At 41.7% G+C, this 25,405-nt stretch overlaps 1 protein-coding gene across 2 annotated transcripts in view; it reads right to left on the reverse strand.

Annotated features, from left to right (window-relative positions):
* Nucleotides 1-3,344: 3,344 nt before the first annotated feature.
* Nucleotides 3,345-25,405, reverse strand: part of mapkap1 (MAPK associated protein 1) — a 184,247-nt gene continuing 162,186 nt past the window's right edge. For both annotated transcript variants that reach the window (XM_064943569.1, XM_064943568.1), the window contains 2 exons: nucleotides 5,574-5,671; nucleotides 3,345-3,671 (listed from right to left, as the gene is read on the reverse strand). In XM_064943569.1, coding sequence (XP_064799641.1) covers nucleotides 3,558-3,671; nucleotides 5,574-5,671 — 212 coding nt within the window. In that variant the 3' untranslated portion in view covers nucleotides 3,345-3,557. The remainder of the gene's footprint in view (nucleotides 3,672-5,573; nucleotides 5,672-25,405) is intronic.

The following is a 25,405-nucleotide window of genomic DNA, read 5'->3' on the forward strand; positions in this document are numbered from 1 at the left end:
TTTATTTTGAAAGGAAAAATGTTTGCGACCCTCATGCAATTGAATTACAAATATGTTGTTAAAGCCACAATCTGTAAAAATGTTCATATACACATATGTAGAAGTTTTAGAAATGACTAGAAATCTTGACTGTGGCTTTATAAGATCAATATTTGGACTACTCAGGTAAGTTAATCAAGGATCTGCCTGTCCACAAAATGTATTAATGAGAAAGGACAAGACAGGCCTAACACTGGTACAATAAACAACACATAAACTACAAGATATTCTGAGCCAGACAAATTGCAACTTCATCAACATTGGGAGTTTAACCTCGGTGGAGGGTGGGGAGGGACAGGGGACAGATTTACTGTTGCAGCCACTTCAGGAGCCACTGAGTCATCAGCTTCGTCCCGCATATTTCCTGGTCTGGAAACTGACAAGCCGGTTTGTGTTAGAGCCCCCAGGAGTCCCATTCATTAAACATCACTTATACGCCATGCCGAGAGGAGGAGAGAGAAGCCCGACACCACACCTGGCTCCATCCTCCACATAAGCCTCCCAGAAAAAGGGACAAGACTTGTGGTTTGCTTTACGATGGGAGGTTGGGACTGAATATGATTGAAGCCACACAACAACTCCAGTGTATGGTGGGAAGTCTCCTTTCTTCCACCCCATGTGATATTTTTATACCGGTGAGATCTGATGTTAACACTACATGCCCGAATTGTGCCTCGTGGATCATTCAAGATGTATTGCGTTTGAATTTAGAATGTGTGGAAAGCTCTGCTATACACTTCTATCAGCAGACGCTGCCCTGCTTTGTGTCTTCTGAACGTATCCCAGAGGCACTTCTAGCTGTTCTGTTGCAGATGACAACTATAAGAAACACGGTTTTTTTTTTTAAAGGAAAAAAAAAAGAGGAGAGAAAGACGACAAAAAAAGGCAACAACATATGAGTAGAATTTATATAATGTCATTGTATTAACAACATCAATAACATGCTGTAGAAAGTAGTACATACCTGATGTGCCTCCCATCGGGACAGTCTGAACAAACATGATCTGTTCAACAGACAGTGCTTCATTCATTATTTTACAGTCCATAGATACAACGAAGAAAAAAAATAATAATTGTATAGATCACAGTAAAAAGTACAGGTAATAATGACATTTTGTTTGTTTGTTTTGTTTGGAAATCATAAAAATCTGTCAGGTCGTACCCCTTCCTAACCCCAAGCTACCTTTGTTCACAATAAGTAGTTTTGAGAGTTTTCTTTCAGACTCGAAAGTATGGAAAATGCCTTCCTTTTGTACTCGTCTTGCATGTGACTTTTTTAAAAACCCTCACAGCACCTCAGCAGAACTGGCATTGATTGGTAGTGAGCCACTATTTTAAACGTTTCAGGCACTGAATGTACTATGGCCAAAGCAGGTTTCATCATATCATTTAATTAACCCCTGAATGTAATCGTTATCTATATACAAATAAAAATGTAAGGATGTTCCCTTTACATACCAATGTACAACATAAGACTGATTAAGTTTACATCTTTATACGTAGAGAAGAGCAGAAGCGGGGGATTTAGTATTTTCATTGTCCTGATGGCTTCGCTTAACACTCGAGCCATCGGTATATATGCATTCAACTCTCAGATGCAGAATTGATTTGTAGGCGGTGGATGGAACAAGGTTTCATTGATTGACACTGGTGTTAAAGCAACACCGTGGTCCTCTGATCCATCCTGAGTTCATGGGATTGACAATAACAGGGGGGGGGAGTTGCATTCCTTCATCTCCTTCAGAATAGGACGACAAGTCCCGCCTTGTTCTTGTTTTCTATGTCTAAACATTCCTAAAAGGACAAAGGGCAGGCAGGGACCTTTAGATCTGATATGGCTAGCGAGTGGAGACCCTTTTGTGAAGACATTGGAGTTTAGGAGGCGGCTCTTTAATCATCTAGGATCAAGACGCATCTCCCTCATAGCTGCGAGGAGTAAGGGTGTAGAGGGTGCTACAGCACCCCCTGATGAATCTAAATAAAATATATATTTTTCAAAATGAGTGAACTCGGCCTTTACTGTATGAGCAGAGAACGGAAAAACATCTTCCTGTGGCCTTGATCTCCAACTCTTTTATTTCTCATCATCTCTCACTCCTATAATATCTCTGACTGTGACACTCTTCACTCTCTCCCTTGGCCCTCTGCTGTGAGAGTGAAGTCAGTGGCTCCAGGGTCTAGACAGTGGTCCCAGGGTCTAGACAGTGGCTCCAGGGTCTAGACAGTGGCTCCAGGGTCTAGACAGTGGCTCCAGGGTCTAGACAGTGGCTCCAGGGTCTAGACAGTGGCTCCAGGGTCTAGACAGTGGCTCCAGGGTCTAGACAGTGGCTCCAGGGTCCAGACAGTGGCTCCAGGGTCTAGACAGTGGCTCCAGGGTCTAGACAGTGGTCCCCCAGGGCTCCAGACAGTGGCTCCAGGGTCTAGACAGTGGCTCCAGGGTCTAGACAGTGGCTCCAGGGTCTAGACAGTGGCTCCAGGGTCTAGACAGTGGCTCCAGGGTCCAGACAGTGGCTCCAGGGTCTAGACAGTGGCTCCAGGGTCCAGACAGTGGCTCCAGGGTCTAGACAGTGGCCCCAGACAGTGGTCCCAGGGTCTAGACAGTGGCCCCAGGGTCTAGACAGTGGCTCCAGGGTCTAGACAGTGGCTCCAGGGTCTAGACAGTGGCTCCAGGGTCTAGACAGTGGTCCCAGGGTCTAGACAGTGGTCCCAGGGTCTAGACAGTGGTCCCAGGGTCTAGACAGTGGTCCCAGGGTCTAGACAGTGGCTCCAGGGTCTAGACAGACATTGGTCCCAGGGTCTAGACAGTGGCTCCAGGGTCTAGACAGTGGTCCCAGGGTCTAGACAGTGGTCCCAGGGTCTAGACAGTGGCTCCAGGGTCTAGACAGTGGCTCCAGGGTCTAGACAGTGGCTCCAGGGTCTAGACAGTGGCTCCAGACAGTGGTCCCAGGGTCTAGACAGTGGCCCCAGGGTCTAGACAGTGGCTCCAGGGTCTAGACAGTGGCCCCAGGGTCTAGACAGTGGCTCCCAGTGGGGTCTAGACAGTGGCTCCAGGGCTCAGGGTCCAGACAGTGGCTCCAGACACTGGTCCCAGGGTCTAGACAGTGGTCCCAGGGTCTAGACAGTGGCTCCAGGGTCTAGACAGTGACTCCAGGGTCTAGACAGTGGTCCCAGGGTCCAGACAGTGGTCCCAGGGTCCAGACAGTGGCTCCAGGGTCTAGACAGTGGCTCTAGACAGGGGACAGTGGCCCCAGGGTCTAGACAGTGGTCCCAGGGTCTAGACAGTGGCTCCAGACAGTGTGGTAGACCCAGGGTCTAGACAGTGGCCCCAGGGTCTAGACAGTGGCTCCAGGGTCTAGACAGTGGCTCCAGGGTCCAGACAGTGGCTCCAGGGTCTAGACAGTGGCTCCAGGGTCTAGACAGTGGCCCCAGGGTCAGACAGTGACTCCAGGGTCTAGACAGTGGCCCCAGGGTCTAGACAGTGGTCCCAGGGTCTAGACAGTGGTTCCAGGGTCTCTCCTCTATTTCTTCTCCTTCTGGAAGCTGAAACTGGTGCGCCGGCTCAGTTTACGCTGCTTCTGGGCAAAGTAGTCCGCCCGCGACGTGCTGGCCCGAGACTCCAGGATGTAGTTCACCTGAGAATGATAAAACAAGGGATTGTGGGAAGTGTTTCGATCAAAATATGTAGAAACATATGTATACTACGCTACATAGTACAACTGGTTATTCGTGACACAGGAAAAAAACATATTTGGTGTTGAAATTTCAACTAGTCACAATTAATAAAACTATTAGAAAATCCAATAGCAGGACATAATTGCTTTTTCAAGGGGCATGGGAAACCAGATGACAGACAGTCAGAATGACACACTCATGTCTCGTTACATCCAGTAGATGTCACTAAATGGGAACACATGCTACTTTAAGGAGAAACATGGACAGCTCATAAAAGGCAGACTTAAGAGCAGGGATGGCGGAGGTGATGATAACGTTGATAATTTTAACGGAGGTTTAATGCCTCGACCTGAGATATAAAAAGTTAAGCCTTTGGCCTTAAAGAGAGAAGGGATACTTCAAAAAACTAGTTTTAAAGGCGGAATTACCACGCCCTGTGGGATCCTCCTCATCCATGCTGTTTTATGGGTAAAGGCATAAACATGCTGTCAATAATTTCATGGCTAGTAAAATCCTTGGCATTCACATGGAAACCCTGTGCTATGACCAAAACATTCACACTCAGGTTTTTTATTTTTTATATGGTCTGGTGTTTGGTTATAATGTGCCTCAAGGGCACAGCTGTGATATGTGTGTGTGTGTGTGTGTGTGTGTGTGTGTGTGTGTGTGTGTGTGTGTGTGTGTGTGTGTGTGTGTGTGTGTGTGTGTGTGACTACAGCTTTTATGATGACAGGAAGTGAGGAGGCCCACGCAAACGAGACAGATGAGAGGTATGAGTTTGGATAAGGTGAACATTCAAAATACTCAGAGAAATATTGTTGCTGTAAATATATCAAACATTTTTATTTTATTTTTTTAAGTACCATGTTTGTTTTTAATGTCCTCTCCTCTCATCTGCTTTATACGGAGGTATAAGTATATTTAAGAATATATTGCCCTTCTTTTTCGACCCCCCCAAGCCACATTGGCTTGAAGTAATGAAAGCATTATTCCATGCAATGTGTGGTCACGCTCAAGAGGAATACCCCAGGGGTCAACTCCGGGCCCACTGAGATTTCAAGATGGAATCATCAGGATAAGGACACTCATGGGTCACACCTGCTAACCCCGGTTGACATGCCTCCACCGAGCCACGGCAATGACACGCTACTTAAAGCCCTGTCCCCTGAGAGTAGGGGACTAGAGTCCTCGCAATTACCTGCAATTTCACCCGACCTTCTCTAGTCTTCAACCTTCACCCCACCTGCCCTGCCCTTCAACATTCACCCCACCTGCCCTAGCCTTCAACATTCACCCCACCTGCCCTGGCCTTCAACATTCACCTCACCTGCCCTGGCCTTCAACATTCACCTCACCTTCCCTGGCTTTCAACATTCACCTCACCTTCCCTGGCTTTCAACATTCACCTCACCTGCCCTGGCCTTCAACATTCACCTCACCTGCCCTGGCCTTCAGGAGATGCTTTCCCATGCCCCACTTTCAAGACTTATTACAGAAAGGTCCTTAAAAGTAAATTAATCATCATTAATGCTAATTAAAGAGAGTATCATTATCTTCCGTATTTTAATGGTTACAGTTGAATTATCATACGCCGATGTGGTAAAAATGCCTCACGGCCTTAATCTACATTTTTAATAGGATATTTCATATTTGCATCTCTGAGTGCGCATACAATTAGGTTTTTTAGCCCTACGGGTATATGTGGGAGACTGCATAATGATATAGTCAAACCGTCAATATCTGTCAATAGTGACTTGTACCCTGCAGACCTGACTTTGTAAAGGAGAGGAAGTGGTTGCTAAAACAACATATTTCCATGTGATATGGAGGCAAAAGGCACACGGACCCTCACCATTACTCACCTTAAGCACAATCTCATTGACAGTAGCAGCATCACACTCAAAGTACAAGGGCTTGTAGTCGTGGTTACTGAGGTATGTGAGCTTGAATATTGCATGACCTGCAACACAAGGAGGAAGAGGAAGTTAAATACAAGACAGTAAAACAAGTAATTTACACAAACCAAGAGACTGTAAAATCATTGTCCCCACAGTTGGGATAAGGCACACCTTTATATTATAGTCAAGGGACAGGGCCTAGACCTTTATATTATAGTCAAGGGACAGGGCCTAGACCTTTATATTACAGTCAAGAGACAGGGCCTAGACCTTTATATTACAGTCAAGGGACAGGGCCTAGACCTTTATATAACAGTCAAGAGACAGGGCCTAGACCTTTATATTATAGTCAAGAGACAGGGCCTAGACCTTTATATTATAGTCAAGAGACAGGGCCTAGACCTTTATATTATAGTCAAGAGACAGGGCCTAGACCTTTATATTATAGTCAAGAGACAGGGCCTAGACCTTTATATTATAGTCAAGAGACAGGGCCTAGACCTTTATATTATAGTCAAGAGACAGGGCCTAGACCTTTATATTAGTCAAGGGACAGGGCCTAGACCTTTATATTATAGTCAAGGGACAGGGCCTAGACCTTTATATTATAGTCAAGGGACAGGGCCTAGACCTTTATATTATAGTCAAGAGACAGGGCCTAGACCTTTATATTACAGTCAAGAGACAGGGCCTAGACCTTTATATTACAGTCAAGAGACAGGGCCTAGACCTTTATATTATAGTCAAGAGACAGGGCCTAGACCTTTATATTATAGTCAAGAGACAGGGCCTAGACCTTTATATTATAGTCAAGAGACAGGGCCTAGACCTTTATATTATAGTCAAGAGACAGGGCCTAGACCTTTATATTTTATATTATAGTCAAGGGACAGGGCCTAGACCTTTATATTTTATATTATAGTCAAGAGACAGGGCCTAGACCTTTATATTATAGTCAAGGGACAGGGCCTAGACCTTTATATTATAGTCAAGGGACAGGGCCTAGACCTTTATATTATAGTCAAGGGACAGGGCCTAGACCTTTATATTATAGTCAAGAGACAGGGCCTAGACCTTTATATTATAGTCAAGAGACAGGGCCTAGACCTTTATATTATAGTCAAGAGACAGGGCCTAGACCTTTATATTATAGTCAAGAGACAGGGCCTAGACCTTTATATTATAGTCAAGAGACAGGGCCTAGACCTTTATATTATAGTCAAGAGACAGGGCCTAGACCTTTATATTATAGTCAAGAGACAGGGCCTAGACCTTTATATTATAGTCAAGAGACAGGGCCTAGACCTTTATATTATAGTCAAGAGACAGGGCCTAGACCTTTATATTATAGTCAAGAGACAGGGCCTAGACCTTTATATTATAGTCAAGACAGGGCCTAGACCTTTATATTATAGTCAAGGGACAGGGCCTAGACCTTTATATTATAGTCAAGGGACAGGGCCTAGACCTTTATATTATAGTCAAGGGACAGGGCCTAGACCTTTATATTATAGTCAAGGGACAGGGCCTAGACCTTTATATTATAGTCAAGGGACAGGGCCTAGACCTTTATATTATAGTCAAGAGACAGGGCCTAGACCTTTATATTATAGTCAAGAGACAGGGCCTAGACCTTTATATTATAGTCAAGAGACAGGGCCGAGACCTTTATATTAGTCAAGAGACAGGGCCTAGACCTTTATATTATAGTCATAGAGACAGGGCCTAGACCTTTATATTATAGTCACGGGACAGGGCCTAGACCTTTATATTATAGTCAAGGGACAGGGCCTAGACCTTTATATTAGTCAAGAGACAGGGCCTAGACCTTTATATTATAGTCAAGAGACAGGGCCTAGACCTTTATATTATAGTCAAGAGACAGGGCCTAGACCTTTATATTATAGTCAAGGGACAGGGCCTAGACCTTTATATTATAGTCAAGGGACAGGGCCTAGACCTTTATATTATAGTCAAGGGCCTAGACCTTTATATTACAGTCAAGGGACAGGGACAGGGCCTAGACCTTTATATTATAGTCAAGAGACAGGGCCTAGACCTTTATATTATAGTCAAGAGACAGGGCCTAGACCTTTATATTATAGTCAAGAGACAGGGCTTTATATTATAGTAGACCTTTATATTATAGTCAAGGGACAGGGCCTAGACCTTTATATTATAGTCAAGGGACAGGGCCTAGACCTTTATATTAGTCAAGAGACAGGGCCAAGACCTTTATATTATAGTCAAGAGACAGGGCCTAGACCTTTATATTATAGTCAAGGGACAGGGCCTAGACCTTTATATTATAGTCAAGAGACAGGGCCTAGACCTTTATATTATAGTCAAGAGACAGGGCCTAGACCTTTATATTATAGTCAAGGGACAGGGCCTAGACCTTTATATTATAGTCAAGGGACAGGGCCTAGACCTTTATATTATAGTCAAGGGACAGGGCCTAGACCTTTATATTATAGTCAAGAGACAGGGCCTAGACCTTTATATTATAGTCAAGAGACAGGGCCTAGACCTTTATATTATAGTCAAGAGACAGGGCCTAGACCTTTATATTATAGTCAAGAGACAGGGCCTAGACCTTTATATTAGTCAAGAGACAGGGCATAGACCTTTATATTATAGTCAAGGGACAGGGCCTAGACCTTTATATTATAGTCAAGGGACAGGGCCTAGACCTTTATATTATAGTCAAGGGACAGGGCCTAGACCTTTATATTATAGTCAAGAGACAGGGCCTAGACCTTTATATTACAGTCAAGAGACAGGGCCTAGACCTTTATATTTATAGTCAAGGGACAGGGCCTAGACCTTTATATTATAGTCAAGGGACAGGGCCTAGACCTTTATATTATAGTCAAGGGACAGGGCCTAGACCTTTATATTATAGTCAAGGGACAGGGCCTAGACCTTTATATTATAGTCAAGAGACAGGGCCTAGACCTTTATATTATCAAGTCTTTATATTATAGAGACAGGGCCTAGACCTTTATATTATAGTCAAGAGACAGGGCCTAGACCTTTATATTATAGTCAAGAGACAGGGCCTAGACCTTTATATTATAGTCAAGAGACAGGGCCTAGACCTTTATATTATAGTCAAGAGACAGGGCCTAGACCTTTATATTATAGTCAAGGGACAGGGCCTAGACCTTTATATTATAGTCAAGGGACAGGGCCTAGACCTTTATATTATAGTCAAGGGACAGGGCCTAGACCTTTATATTATAGTCAAGGGACAGGGCCTAGACCTTTATATTATAGTCAAGAGACAGGGCCTAGACCTTTATATTATAGTCAAGAGACAGGGCCTAGACCTTTATATTATAGTCAAGAGACAGGGCCTAGACCTTTATATTATAGTCAAGAGACAGGGCCTAGACCTTTATATTATAGTCAAGAGACAGGGCCTAGACCTTTACATTATAGTCAAGAGACAGGGCCTAGACCTTTATATTATAGTCAAGAGACAGGGCCTAGACCTTTATATTATAGTCAAGAGACAGGGCCTAGACCTTTATATTATAGTCAAGGGACAGGGCCTAGACCTTTATATTATAGTCAAGGGACAGGGCCTAGACCTTTATATTATAGTCAAGGGACAGGGCCTAGACCTTTATATTATAGTCAAGAGACAGGGCCTAGACCTTTATATTATAGTCAAGAGACAGGGCCTAGACCTTTATATTATAGTCAAGAGACAGGGCCTAGACCTTTATATTATAGTCAAGGGCCTAGACCTTTACAGTCAAGAGACAGGGCCTAGACCGTTATATTACAGTCAAGAGACAGGGCCTAGAACTTTATATTATAGTCAAGGGACAGGGCCTAGACCTTTATATTATAGTCAAGGGACAGGGCCTAGACCTTTATATTATAGTCAAGGGACAGGGCCTAGACCTTTATATTACAGTCAAGAGACAGGGCCTAGACCTTTATATTATAGTCAAGGGACAGGGCCTAGACCTTTATATTATAGTCAAGGGACAGGGCCTAGACCTTTATATTATAGTCAAGAGAAGGGCCTAGACCTTTATATTATAGTCAAGAGACAGGGCCTAGACCTTTATATTATAGTCAAGAGACAGGGCCTAGACCTTTATATTATAGTCAAGAGACAGGGCCTAGACCTTTATATTATAGTCAAGAGACAGGGCCTAGACCTTTATATTATAGTCAAGGGACAGGGCCTAGACCTTTATATTATAGTCAAGGGACAGGGCCTAGACCTTTATATTATAGTCAAGGGCCTAGACCTTTATATTATAGTCAAGGGACAGGGCCTAGACCTTTATATTATAGTCAAGAGACAGGGCCTAGACCTTTATATTATAGTCAAGAGACAGGGCCTAGACCTTTATATTATAGTCAAGAGACAGGGCCTAGACCTTTATATTATAGTCAAGAGACAGGGCCTAGACCTTTATATTACAGTCAAGAGACAGGGCCTAGACCTTTATATTATAGTCAAGGGACAGGGCCTAGACCTTTATATTATAGTCAAGAGACAGGGCCTAGACCTTTATATTATAGTCAAGAGACAGGGCCTAGACCTTTATATTATAGTCAAGAGACAGGGCCTAGACCTTTATATTATAGTCAAGGGACAGGGCCTAGACCTTTATATTATAGTCAAGAGGGACAGGGCCTAGACCTTTATATTATAGTCAAGGGACAGGGCCTAGACCTTTATATTATAGTCAAGAGACAGGGCCTAGACCTTTATATTATAGTCAAGGACAGGGCCTAGACCTTTATATTACAGTCAAGAGACAGGGCCTAGACCTTTATATTATAGTCAAGAGACAGGGCCTAGACCTTTATATTATAGTCAAGAGACAGGGCCTAGACCTTTATATTATAGTCAAGGGACAGGGCCTAGACCTTTATATTATAGTCAAGAGACAGGGCCTAGACCTTTATATTATAGTCAAGAGACAGGGCCTAGACCTTTATATTATAGTCAAGAGACAGGGCCTAGACCTTTATATTATAGTCAAGAGACAGGGCCTAGACCTTTATATTATAGTCAAGGGACAGGGCCTAGACCTTTATATTATAGTCAAGAGACAGGGCCTAGACCTTTATATTATAGTCAAGAGACAGGGCCTAGACCTTTATATTATAGTCAAGAGACAGGGCCTAGACCTTTATATTATAGTCAAGGGACAGGGCCTAGACCTTTATATTATAGTCAAGAGACAGGGCCTAGACCTTTATATTATAGTCAAGAGACAGGGCCTAGACCTTTATATTATAGTCAAGGGACAGGGCCTAGACCTTTATATTATAGTCAAGGGACAGGGCCTAGACCTTTTATATTATAGACCTTTATATTCAAGGGACAGGGCCTAGACCTTTATATTATAGTCAAGGGACAGGGCCTAGACCTTTATATTATAGTCAAGAGACAGGGCCTAGACCTTTATATTAGTCAAGAGACAGGGCCTAGACCTTTATATTATAGTCAAGAGACAGGGCCTAGACCTTTATATTATAGTCAAGAGACAGGGCCTAGACCTTTATATTATAGTCAAGGGCCTAGACCTTTATATTATAGGGCCTAGACCTTTATATTATAGTCAAGGGACAGGGCATAGACCTTTATATTATAGTCAAGGGACAGGGCCTAGACCTTTATATTATAGTCAAGAGACAGGGCCTAGACCTTTATATTATAGTCAAGGGACAGGGCCTAGACCTTTATATTAGTCAAGAGACAGGGCCTAGACCTTTATATTATAGTCAAGAGACAGGGCCTAGACCTTTATATTACAGTCAAGGGACAGGGCTTAGACCTTTATATTACTGTCAAGAGACAGGGCCTAGACCTTTATATTAGTCAAGAGACAGGGCCTAGACCTTTATATTATAGTCAAGGGACAGGGCCTAGACCTTTATATTATAGTCAAGAGACAGGGCCTAGACCTTTATATTATAGTCAAGAGACAGGGCCTAGACCTTTATATTATAGTCAAGGGACAGGGCCTAGACCTTTATATTATAGTCAAGGGACAGGGCCTAGACCTTTATATTATAGTCAAGGGCCTAGACCTTTATATTACAGGGCCTAGACCTTTATATTATAGTCAAGAGACAGGGCCTAGACCTTTATATTATAGTCAAGGGACAGGGCCTAGACCTTTATATTATAGTCAAGAGACAGGGCCTAGACCGTTATATTACAGTCAAGAGACAGGGCCTAGAACTTTATATTATAGTCAAGGGACAGGGCCTAGACCTTTATATTATAGTCAAGGGACAGGGCCTAGACCTTTATATTATAGTCAAGGGACAGGGCCTAGACCTTTATATTATAGTCAAGGGACAGGGCCTAGACCTTTATATTATAGTCAAGAGACAGGGCCTAGACCTTTATATTATAGTCAAGAGACAGGGCCTAGACCTTTATATTATAGTCAAGAGACAGGGCCTAGACCTTTATATTATAGTCAAGGGACAGGGCCTAGACCTTTATATTATAGTCAAGGGACAGGGCCTAGACCTTTATATTATAGTCAAGGGACAGGGCCTAGACCTTTATATTATAGTCAAGGACAGGGCCTAGACCTTTATATTATAGTCAAGAGACAGGGCCTAGACCTTTATATTATAGTCAAGAGACAGGGCCTAGACCTTTATATTACAGTCAAGAGACAGGGCCTAGACCTTTATATTATAGTCAAGAGACAGGGCCTAGACCTTTATATTATAGTCAAGAGACAGGGCCTAGACCTTTATATTATAGTCAAGAGACAGGGCCTAGACCTTTATATTATAGTCAAGGGACAGGGCCTAGACCTTTATATTATAGTCAAGGGACAGGGCCTAGACCTTTATACCTTTATATTAGTCAAGGGACAGGGCCTAGACCTTTATATTATAGTCAAGAGACAGGGCCTAGACCTTTATATTATAGTCAAGAGACAGGGCCTAGACCTTTATATTATAGTCAAGGGACAGGGCCTAGACCTTTATATTATAGTCAAGAGACAGGGCCTAGACCTTTATATTATAGTCAAGAGACAGGGCCTAGACCTTTATATTATAGTCAAGAGACAGGGCCTAGACCTTTATATTATAGTCAAGAGACAGGGCCTAGACCTTTATATTATAGTCAAGAGACAGGGCCTAGACCTTTATATTATAGTCAAGGGACAGGGCCTAGACCTTTATATTATAGTCAAGGGACAGGGCCTAGACCTTTATATTATAGTCAAGGGACAGGGCCTAGACCTTTATATTATAGTCAAGAGACAGGGCCTAGACCTTTATATTATAGTCAAGAGACAGGGCCTAGACCTTTATATTATAGTCAAGAGACAGGGCCTAGACCTTTATATTATAGTCAAGAGACAGGGCCTAGACCTTTATATTTAGTATATTATTAGTCAAGGGACAGGGCCTAGACCTTTATATTATAGTCAAGGGACAGGGCCTAGACCTTTATATTATAGTCCTAGACCTTTATATTAAGTCAAGGGACAGGGCCTAGACCTTTATATTATAGTCAAGAGACAGGGCCTAGACCTTTATATTATAGTCAAGAGACAGGGCCTAGACCTTTATATTATAGTCAAGAGACAGGGCCTAGACCTTTATATTATAGTCAAGAGACAGGGCCTAGACCTTTATATTATAGTCAAGGGACAGGGCCTAGACCTTTATATTATAGTCAAGGACAGGGCCTAGACCTTTATATTATAGTCAAGAGACAGGGCCTAGACCTTTATATTACAGTCAAGAGACAGGGCCTAGACCTTTATATTATAGTCAAGAGACAGGGCCTAGACCTTTATATTATAGTCAAGAGACAGGGCCTAGACCTTTATATTATAGTCAAGAGACAGGGCCTAGACCTTTATATTATAGTCAAGGGACAGGGCCTAGACCTTTATATTATAGTCAAGGGACAGGGCCTAGACCTTTATATTATAGTCAAGAGACAGGGCCTAGACCTTTATATTATAGTCAAGGGACAGGGCCTAGACCTTTATATTATAGTCAAGAGACAGGGCCTAGACCTTTATATTATAGTCAAGAGACAGGGCCTAGACCTTTATATTATAGTCAAGAGACAGGGCCTAGACCTTTATATTATAGTCAAGAGACAGGGCCTAGACCTTTATATTATAGTCAAGAGACAGGGCCTAGACCTTTATATTATAGTCAAGAGACAGGGCCTAGACCTTTATATTATAGTCAAGAGACAGGGCCTAGACCTTTATATTATAGTCAAGGGACAGGGCCTAGACCTTTATATTATAGTCAAGAGACAGGGCCTAGACCTTTATATTATAGTCAAGGGACAGGGCCTAGACCTTTATATTATAGTCAAGGGACAGGGCCTAGACCTTTATATTATAGTCAAGAGACAGGGCCTAGACCTTTATATTATAGTCAAGAGACAGGGCCTAGACCTTTATATTATAGTCAAGAGACAGGGCCTAGACCTTTATATTATAGTCAAGAGACAGGGCCTAGACCTTTATATTATAGTCAAGAGACAGGGCCTAGACCTTTATATTATAGTCAAGAGACAGGGCCTAGACCTTTATATTATAGTCAAGAGACAGGGCCTAGACCTTTATATTATAGTCAAGAGACAGGGCCTAGACCTTTATATTATAGTCAAGAGACAGGGCCTAGACCTTTATATTATAGTCAAGGGCCTAGACCTTTATATTACAGTCAAGGGACAGGGCCTAGACCTTTATATTACAGTCAAGAGACAGGGCCTAGAACTTTATATTATAGTCAAGAGACAGGGCCTAGACCTTTATATTATAGTCAAGAGACAGGGCCTAGACCTTTATATTATAGTCAAGGGACAGGGCCTAGACCTTTATATTATAGTCAAGAGACAGGGCCTAGACCTTTATATTATAGTCAAGAGACAGGGCCTAGACCTTTATATTATAGTCAAGAGACAGGGCCTAGACCTTTATATTACAGTCAAGAGACAGGGCCTAGACCTTTATATTATAGTCAAGAGACAGGGCCTAGACCTTTATATTATAGTCAAGAGACAGGGCCTAGACCTTTATATTATAGTCAAGAGACAGGGCCTAGACCTTTATATTATAGTCAAGAGACAGGGCCTAGACCTTTATATTACAGTCAAGAGACAGGGCCTAGACCTTTATATTATAGTCAAGAGACCGGGCCTTGACCTTTATATTAGTCAAGAGACAGTCAAGTCAAGACAGGGCCTAGACCTTTATATTATAGTCAAGGGACAGGGCCTAGACCTTTATATTATAGTCAAGGGACAGGGCCTAGACCTTTATATTATAGTCAAGAGACAGGGCCTAGACCTTTATATTATAGTCAAGAGACAGGGCCTAGACCTTTATATTATAGTCAAGAGACAGGGCCTAGACCTTTATATTATAGTCAAGGGACAGGGCCTAGACCTTTATATTATAGTCAAGGGACAGGGCCTAGACCTTTATATTATAGTCAAGAGACAGGGCCTAGACCTTTATATTATAGTCAAGAGACAGGGCCTAGACCTTTATATTATAGTCAAGAGACAGGGCCTAGACCTTTATATTATAGTCAAGAGACAGGGCCTAGACCTTTATATTATAGTCAAGAGACAGGGACTAGACCTTTATATTATAGTCAAGAGACAGGGCCTAGACCTTTATATTATAGTCAAGGGACAGGGCCTAGACCTTTATATTACAGTCAAGGGACAGGGCCTAGACCTTTATATTATAGTCAAGGGACAGGGCCTAGACCTTTATATTACAGTCAAGAGACAGGGCCTAGACCTTTATATTAGTCAAGAGACAGGGCCTAGACCTTTATATTATAGTCAAGAGACAGGGCCTAGACCTTTATATTATAGTCAAGGGACAGGGCCTAGACCTTTATATATTACAGGGTCTTTATATTATAGTCAAGACAGGGCCTAGACCTTTATATTACAGTCAAGAGACAGGGCCTAGACCTTTATATTATAGTCAAGAGACAGGGCCTAGACCTTTATATTATAGTCAAGAGACAGGGCCTAGACCTTTATATTATAGTCAAGAGACAGGGCCTAGACCTTTATATTATAGTCAAGGGACAGGGCCTAGACCTTTATATTATAGTCAAGAGACAGGCCTAGACAGGGCCTAGACCTTTATATTATAGTCAAGGGACAGGGCCTAGACCTTTATATTATAGTCAAGAGACAGGGCCTAGACCTTTATATTATAGTCAAGGGACAGGGCCTAGACCTTTATATTATAGTCAAGAGACAGGGCCTAGACCTTTATATTATAGTCAAGAGACAGGGCCTAGACCTTTATATAGTACAGTCTTTATATTAAGTCAAGGACAGGGCCTAGACCTTTATATTATAGTCAAGAGACAGGGCCTAGACCTTTATATTATAGTCAAGGGACAGGGCCTAGACCTTTATATTATAGTCAAGAGACAGGGCCTAGACCTTTATATTATAGTCAAGGGACAGGGCCTAGACCTTTATATTATAGTCAAGAGACAGGGCCTAGACCTTTATATTATAGTCAAGAGACAGGGCCTAGACCTTTATATTATAGTCAAGGGACAGGGCCTAGACCTTTATATTATAGTCAAGGGACAGGGCCTAGACCTTTATATTACAGTCAAGAGACAGGGCCTAGACCTTTATATTATAGTCAAGAGACAGGGCCTAGACCTTTATATTATAGACCTTTATATTATAGTCATTAAGAGACAGGGCCTAGACCTTTATATTATAGTCAAGAGACAGGGCCTAGACCTTTATATTATATCAAGAGACAGGGCCTAGACCTTTATATTATAGTCAAGAGACAGGGCCTAGACCTTTATATTATAGTCAAGAGACAGGGACCTAGACACCTTTATATTATAGTCAAGGGACAGGGCCTAGACCTTTATATTATAGTCAAGAGACAGGGCCTAGACCTTTATATTATAGTCAAGTCAAGACAGGGCCTAGACCTTTATATTATAGTCAAGAGACAGGGCCTAGACCTTTATATTATAGTCAAGAGACAGGGCCTAGACCTTTATATTATAGTCAAGAGACAGGGCCTAGACCTTTATATTATAGTCAAGGACAGGGCCTAGACCTTTATATTATAGTCAAGAGACAGGGCCTAGACCTTTATATTATAGTCAAGGGACAGGGCCTAGACCTTTATATTATAGTCAAGAGACAGGGCCTAGACCTTTATATTATAGTCAAGAGACAGGGCCTAGACCTTTATATTATAGTCAAGAGACAGGGCCTAGACCTTTATATTATAGTCAAGAGACAGGGCCTAGACCTTTATATTATAGTCAAGAGACAGGGCCTAGACCTTTATATTATAGTCAAGAGACAGGGCCTAGACCTTTATATTATAGTCAAGAGACAGGGCCTAGACCTTTATATTATAGTCAAGAGACAGGGCCTAGACTTTATATTATAGTCAAGAGACAGGGCCTAGACCTTTATATTATAGTCAAGAGACAGGGCCTAGACCTTTATATTATAGTCAAGAGACAGGGCCTAGACCTTTATATTATAGTCAAGGGACAGGGCCTAGACCTTTATATTTATATTACAGTCAAGAGACAGGGCCTAGACCTTTATATTATAGTCAAGTCAAGACAGGGCCTAGACCTTTATATTATAGTCAAGAGACAGGGCCTAGACCTTTATATTATAGTCAAGGGACAGGGCCTAGACCTTTATATTATAGTCAAGAGACAGGGCCTAGACCTTTATATTATAGTCAAGGGACAGGGCCTAGACCTTTATATTAGTCAAGAGACAGGGCCTAGACCTTTATATTATAGTCAAGAGACAGGGCCTAGACCTTTATATTATAGTCAAGAGACAGGGCCTAGACCTTTATATTATAGTCAAGGGCCTAGACCTTTATATTACAGTCAAGGGACAGGGCCTAGACCTTTATATTATAGTCAAGGGACAGGGCCTAGACCTTTATATTATAGTCAAGGGACAGGGCCTAGACCTTTATATTATAGTCAAGAGACAGGGCCTAGACCTTTATATTAGTCAAGAGACAGGGCCTAGACCTTTATATTATAGTCAAGAGACAGGGCCTAGACCTTTATATTATAGTCAAGAGACAGGGCCTAGACCTTTATATTATAGTCAAGAGACAGGGCCTAGACCTTTATATTATAGTCAAGAGACAGGGCCTAGACCTTTATATTATAGTCAAGAGACAGGGCCTAGACCTTTATATTATAGTCAAGAGACAGGGCCTAGACCTTTATATTATAGTCAAGGGACAGGGCCTAGACCTTTATATTATAGTCAAGGGACAGGGCCTAGACCTTTATATTATAGTCAAGGGACAGGGCCTAGACCTTTATATTATAGTCAAGAGACAGGGCCTAGACCTTTATATTATAGTCAAGGGACAGGGCCTAGACCTTTATATTATAGTCAAGAGACAGGGCCTAGACCTTTATATATTAAGAGACAGGGCCTAGACCTTTATATTATAGTCAAGGGCCTAGACCTTTATATTACAGTCAAGGGACAGGGCCTAGACCTTTATATTATAGTCAAGGGACAGGGCCTAGACCTTTATATTATAGTCAAGGGACAGGGCCTAGACCTTTATATTATAGTCAAGAGACAGGGCCTAGACCTTTATATTATAGTCAAGGGACAGGGCCTAGACCTTTATATTATAGTCAAGAGACAGGGCCTAGACCTTTATATTATAGTCAAGGGACAGGGCCTAGACCTTTATATTACAGTCAAGGGACAGGGCCTAGACCTTTATATTATAGTCAAGGGACAGGGCCTAGACCTTTATATTACAGTCAAGAGACAGGGCCTAGACCTTTATATTATAGTCAAGAGACAGGGCCTAGACCTTTATATTATAGTCAAGAGACAGGGCCTAGACCTTTATATTATAGTCAAGAGACAGGGCCTAGACCTTTATATTATAGTCAAGGGACAGGGGCCTTTATATTAGACCTAGACCTTTATATTATAGTCAAGGGACAGGGCCTAGACCTTTATATTATAGTCAAGGGACAGGGCCTAGACCTTTATATTATAGTCAAGTGACAGGGCCTAGACCTTTATATTATAGTCAAGGGACAGGGCCTAGACCTTTATATTACAGTCAAGAGACAGGGCCTAGACCTTTATATTAGTCAAGAGACAGGGCCTAGACCTTTATATTATAGTCAAGGGACAGGGCCTAGACCTTTATATTATAGTCAAGAGACAGGGCCTAGACCTTTATATTACAGTCAAGAGACAGGGCCTAGACCTTTATATTATAGTCAAGAGACAGGGCCTAGACCTTTATATTATAGTCAAGAGACAGGGCCTAGACCTTTATATTATAGTCAAGAGACAGGGCCTAGACCTTTATATTATAGTCAAGAGACAGGGCCTAGACCTTTATATTATAGTCAAGGGACAGGGCCTAGACCTTTATATTATAGTCAAGGGACAGGGCCTAGACCTTTATATTATAGTCAAGGGACAGGGCCTAGACCTTTATATTATAGTCAAGAGACAGGGCCTAGACCTTTATATTATAGTCAAGAGACAGGGCCTAGACCTTTATATTATAGTCAAGAGACAGGGCCTAGACCTTTATATTATAGTCAAGAGACAGGGCCTAGACCTTTATATTATAGTCAAGAGACAGGGCCTAGACCTTTATATTATAGTCAAGAGACAGGGCCTAGACCTTTATATTATAGTCAAGAGACAGGGCCTAGATATTATTTATATTATAGTCAAGAGACAGGGCCTAGACCTTTATATTATAGTCAAGAGACAGGGCCTAGACCTTTATATTATAGTCAAGGGACAGGGCCTAGACCTTTATATTATAGTCAAGAGACAGGGCCTAGACCTTTATATTATAGTCAAAGAGACAGGGCCTAGACCTTTATATTATAGTCAAGAGACAGGGCCTAGACCTTTATATTATAGTCAAGAGACAGGGCCTAGACCTTTATATTATAGTCAAGAGACAGGGCCTAGACCTTTATATTATAGTCAAGAGACAGGGCCTAGACCTTTATATTACAGTCAAGAGACAGGGCCTAGACCTTTATATTATAGTCAAGGGACAGGGCCTAGACCTTTATATTATAGTCAAGAGACAGGGCCTAGACCTTTATATTATAGTCAAGGGACAGGGCCTAGACCTTTATATTATAGTCAAGAGACAGGGCCTAGACCTTTATATTATAGTCAAGAGACAGGGCCTAGACCTTTATATTATAGTCAAGAGACAGGGCCTAGACCTTTATATTATAGTCAAGAGACAGGGCCTAGACCTTTATATTATAGTCAAGGGACAGGGCCTAGACCTTTATATTATAGTCAAGGGACAGGGCCTAGACCTTTATATTATAGTCAAGAGACAGGGCCTAGACCTTTATATTAGTCAAGAGACAGGGCCTAGACCTTTATATTATAGTCAAGGGACAGGGCCTAGACCTTTATATTATAGTCAAGAGACAGGGCCTAGACCTTTATATTATAGTCAAGAGACAGGGCCTAGACCTTTATATTACAGTCAAGAGACAGGGCCTAGACCTTTATATTATAGTCAAGGGACAGGGCCTAGACCTTTATATTATAGTCAAGAGACAGGGCCTAGACCTTTATATTACCTTTATATTATAGTCAAGAGACAGGGCCTAGACCTTTATATTATAGTCAAGAGACAGGGCCTAGACCTTTATATTATAGTCAAGAGACAGGGCCTAGACCTTTATATTATAGTCAAGAGACAGGGCCTAGACCTTTATATTATAGTCAAGAGACAGGGCCTAGACCTTTATATTATAGTCAAGAGACAGGGCCTAGACCTTTATATTATAGTCAAGAGACAGGGCCTAGACCTTTATATTATAGTCAAGAGACAGGGCCTAGACCTTTATATTATAGTCAAGAGACAGGGCCTAGACCTTTATATTATAGTCAAGAGACAGGGCCTAGACCTTTATATTATAGTCAAGAGACAGGGGACCTTTATATTATAGTCAAGAGACAGGGCCTAGACCTTTATATTATAGTCAAGAGACAAGGCCTAGACCTTTATATTATAGTCAAGAGACAGGGCCTAGACCTTTATATTATAGTCAAGGGACAGGGCCTAGACCTTTATATTATAGTCAAGAGACAGGGCCTAGACCTTTATATTATAGTCAAGAGACAGGGCCTAGACCTTTATATTATAGTCAAGGGACAGGGCCTAGACCTTTATATTATAGTCAAGGGACAGGGCCTAGACCTTTATATTATAGTCAAGGGCCTAGACCTTTATATTATAGTCAAGGGACAGGGCCTAGACCTTTATATTATAGTCAAGGGACAGGGCCTAGACCTTTATATTATAGTCAAGAGACAGGGCCTAGACCTTTATATTATAGTCAAGAGACAGGGCCTAGACCTTTATATTACAGTCAAGAGACAGGGCCTAGACCTTTATATTATAGTCAAGAGACAGGGCCTAGACCTTTATATTATAGTCAAGAGACAGGGCCTAGACCTTTATATTATAGTCAAGAGACAGGGCCTAGACCTTTATATTATAGTCAAGGGACAGGGCCTAGACCTTTATATTATAGTCAAGAGACAGGGCCTAGACCTTTATATTATAGTCAAGAGACAGGGCCTAGACCTTTATATTACAGTCAAGAGACAGGGCCTAGACCTTTATATTATAGTCAAGAGACAGGGCCTAGACCTTTATATTATAGTCAAGAGACAGGGCCTAGACCTTTATATTATAGTCAAGAGACAGGGCCTAGACCTTTATATTATAGTCAAGAGACAGGGCCTAGACCTTTATATTATAGTCAAGGGACACAGGGCCTAGACCTTTATATTATAGTCAAGAGACAGGGCCTAGACCTTTATATTATAGTCAAGAGACAGGGCCTAGACCTTTATATTATAGTCAAGAGACAGGGCCTAGACCTTTATATTATAGTCAAGAGACAGGGCCTAGACCTTTATATTATAGTCAAGAGACAGGGCCTAGACCTTTATATTATAGTCAAGAGACAGGGCCTAGACCTTTATATTATAGTCAAGAGACAGGGCCTAGACCTTTATATTATAGTCAAGAGACAGGGCCTAGACCTTTATATTATAGTCAAGAGACAGGGCCTAGACCTTTATATTATAGTCAAGAGACAGGGCCTAGACCTTTATATTATAGTCAAGGGACAGGGCCTAGACCTTTATATTATAGTCAAGGGACAGGGCCTAGACCTTTATATTATAGTCAAGTCAAGACAGGGCCTAGACCTTTATATTATAGTCAAGAGACAGGGCCTAGACCTTTATATTATAGTCAAGGGACAGGGCCTAGACCTTTATATTACAGTCAAGAGACAGGGCCTAGACCTTTATATTATAGTCAAGAGACAGGGCCTCAAGAGAGGGCCTAGACCTTTATATTACAGTCAAGAGACAGGGCCTAGACCTTTATATTATAGTCAAGAGACAGGGCCTAGACCTTTATATTATAGTCAAGAGACAGGGCCTAGACCTTTATATTATAGTCAAGAGACAGGGCCTAGACCTTTATATTATAGTCAAGAGACAGGGCCTAGACCTTTATATTATAGTCAAGAGACAGGGCCTAGACCTTTATATTATAGTCAAGAGACAGGGCCTAGACCTTTATATTATAGTCAAGAGACAGGGCCTAGACCTTTATATTTATATTATAGTCAAGAGACAGGGCCTAGACCTTTATATTATAGTCAAGAGACAGGGCCTAGACCTTTATATTATAGTCAAGGGACAGGGCCTAGACCTTTATATTATAGTCAAGAGACAGGGCCTAGACCTTTATATTATAGTCAAGAGACAGGGCCTAGACCTTTATATTATAGTCAAGAGACAGGGCCTAGACCTTTATATTATAGTCAAGAGACAGGGCCTAGACCTTTATATTATAGTCAAGAGACAGGGCCTAGACCTTTATATTATAGTCAAGAGACAGGGCCTAGACCTTTATATTATAGTCAAGAGACAGGGCCTAGACCTTTATATTATAGTCAAGGGACAGGGCCTAGACCTTTATATTATAGTCAAGAGACAGGGCCTAGACCTTTATATTATAGTCAAGGGACAGGGCCTAGACCTTTATATTATAGTCAAGGGACAGGGCCTAGACCTTTATATTATAGTCAAGAGACAGGGCCTAGACCTTTATATTATAGTCAAGAGACAGGGCCTAGACCTTTATATTATAGTCAAGGGACAGGGCCTAGACCTTTATATTATAGTCAAGAGACAGGGCCTAGACCTTTATATTACAGTCAAGAGACAGGGCCTAGACCTTTATATTATAGTCAAGAGACAGGGCCTAGACCTTTATATTATAGTCAAGAGACAGGGCCTAGACCTTTATATTATAGTCAAGAGACAGGGCCTAGACCTTTATATTATAGTCAAGAGACAGGGCCTAGACCTTTATATTATAGTCAAGGGACAGGGCCTAGACCTTTATATTATAGTCAAGAGACAGGGCCTAGACCTTTATATTATAGTCAAGAGACAGGGCCTAGACCTTTATATTATAGTCAAGGGACAGGGCCTAGACCTTTATATTATAGTCAAGAGACAGGGCCTAGACCTTTATATTATAGTCAAGAGACAGGGCCTAGACCTTTATATTATAGTCAAGAGACAGGGCCTAGACCTTTATATTATAGTCAAGAGACAGGGCCTAGACCTTTATATTATAGTCAAGAGACAGGGCCTAGACCTTTATATTACAGTCAAGAGACAGGGCCTTTATATTATAGTAGACCTTTATATTATAGTCAAGGGACAGGGCCTAGACCTTTATATTATAGTCAAGGGACAGGGCCTAGACCTTTATATTATAGTCAAGAGACAGGGCCTAGACCTTTATATTATAGTCAAGAGACAGGGCCTAGACCTTTATATTATAGTCAAGCCTAGGACAGGGACCTAGACCTTTATATTATAGTCAAGAGACAGGGCCTAGACCTTTATATTATAGTCAAGAGACAGGGCCTAGACCTTTATATTATAGTAGTCAAGAGACAGGGCCTAGACCTTTATATTATAGTCAAGAGACAGGGCCTAGACCTTTATATTATAGTCAAGGGACAGGGCCTAGACCTTTATATTATAGTCAAGAGACAGGGCCTAGACCTTTATATTATAGTCAAGAGACAGGGCCTAGACCTTTATATTATAGTCAAGAGACAGGGCCTAGACCTTTATATTATAGTCAAGAGACAGGGCCTAGACCTTTATATTATAGTCAAGAGACAGGGCCTAGACCTTTATATTATAGTCAAGGGACAGGGCCTAGACCTTTATATTATAGTCAAGAGACAGGGCCTAGACCTTTATATTATAGTCAAGAGACAGGGCCTAGACCTTTATATTATAGTCAAGAGACAGGGCCTAGACCTTTATATTATAGTCAAGGGACAGGGCCTAGACCTTTATATTATAGTCAAGAGACAGGGCCTAGACCTTTATATTATAGTCAAGAGACAGGGCCTAGACCTTTATATTATAGTCAAGGGACAGGGCCTAGACCTTTATATTATAGTCAAGGGACAGGGCCTAGACCTTTATATTATAGTCAAGGGACAGGGCCTAGACCTTTATATTATAGTTAGACCTTTATATTCAAGAGACAGGGCCTAGACCTTTATATTATAGTCAAGAGACAGGGCCTAGACCTTTATATTATAGTCAAGAGACAGGGCCTAGACCTTTATATTATAGTCAAGAGACAGGGCCTAGACCTTATATTATAGTCAAGGGACAGGGCCTAGACCTTTCAGTCAAGAGACAGGGCCTAGACCTTTATATTATAGTCAAGGGACAGGGCCTAGACCTTTATATTATAGTCAAGGGACAGGGCCTAGACCTTTATATTATAGTCAAGAGACAGGGCCTAGACCTTTATATTATAGTCAAGAGACAGGGCCTAGACCTTTATATTATAGTCAAGAGACAGGGCCTAGACCTTTATATTATAGTCAAGAGACAGGGCCTAGACCTTTATATTATAGTCAAGAGACAGGGCCTAGACCTTTATATTATAGTCAAGAGACAGGGCCTAGACCTTTATATTATAGTCAAGAGACAGGGCCTAGACCTTTATATATTAGGGCCTAGTCAAGAGACAGGGCCTAGACCTTTATATTATAGTCAAGAGACAGGGCCTAGACCTTTATATTATAGTCAAGAGACAGGGCCTAGACCTTTATATTATAGTCAAGGGACAGGGCCTAGACCTTTATATTATAGTCAAGAGACAGGGCCTAGACCTTTATATTATAGTCAAGAGACAGGGCCTAGACCTTTATTTATATTAGTCAAGAGACAGGGCCTAGACCTTTATATTATAGTCAAGAGACAGGGCCTAGACCTTTATATTATAGTCAAGAGACAGTCAAGAGACAGGGCCTAGACCTTTATATTATAGTCAAGAGACAGGGCCTAGACCTTTATATTATAGTCAAGAGACAGGGCCTAGACCTTTATATTATAGTCAAGAGACAGGGCATAGACCTTTATATTATAGTCAAGGGACAGGGCCTAGACCTTTATATTATAGTCAAGAGACAGGGCCTAGACCTTTATATTATAGTCAAGGGACAGGGCCTAGACCTTTATATTATAGTCAAGAGACAGGGCCTAGACCTTTATATTATAGTCAAGAGACAGGGCCTAGACCTTTATATTATAGTCAAGAGACAGGGCCTAGACCTTTATATTATAGTCAAGAGACAGGGCCTAGACC

This window comes from Oncorhynchus masou, chromosome 28, assembly GCF_036934945.1.
Source record: "Oncorhynchus masou masou isolate Uvic2021 chromosome 28, UVic_Omas_1.1, whole genome shotgun sequence".
Taxonomy (NCBI): domain Eukaryota; kingdom Metazoa; phylum Chordata; class Actinopteri; order Salmoniformes; family Salmonidae; genus Oncorhynchus; species Oncorhynchus masou.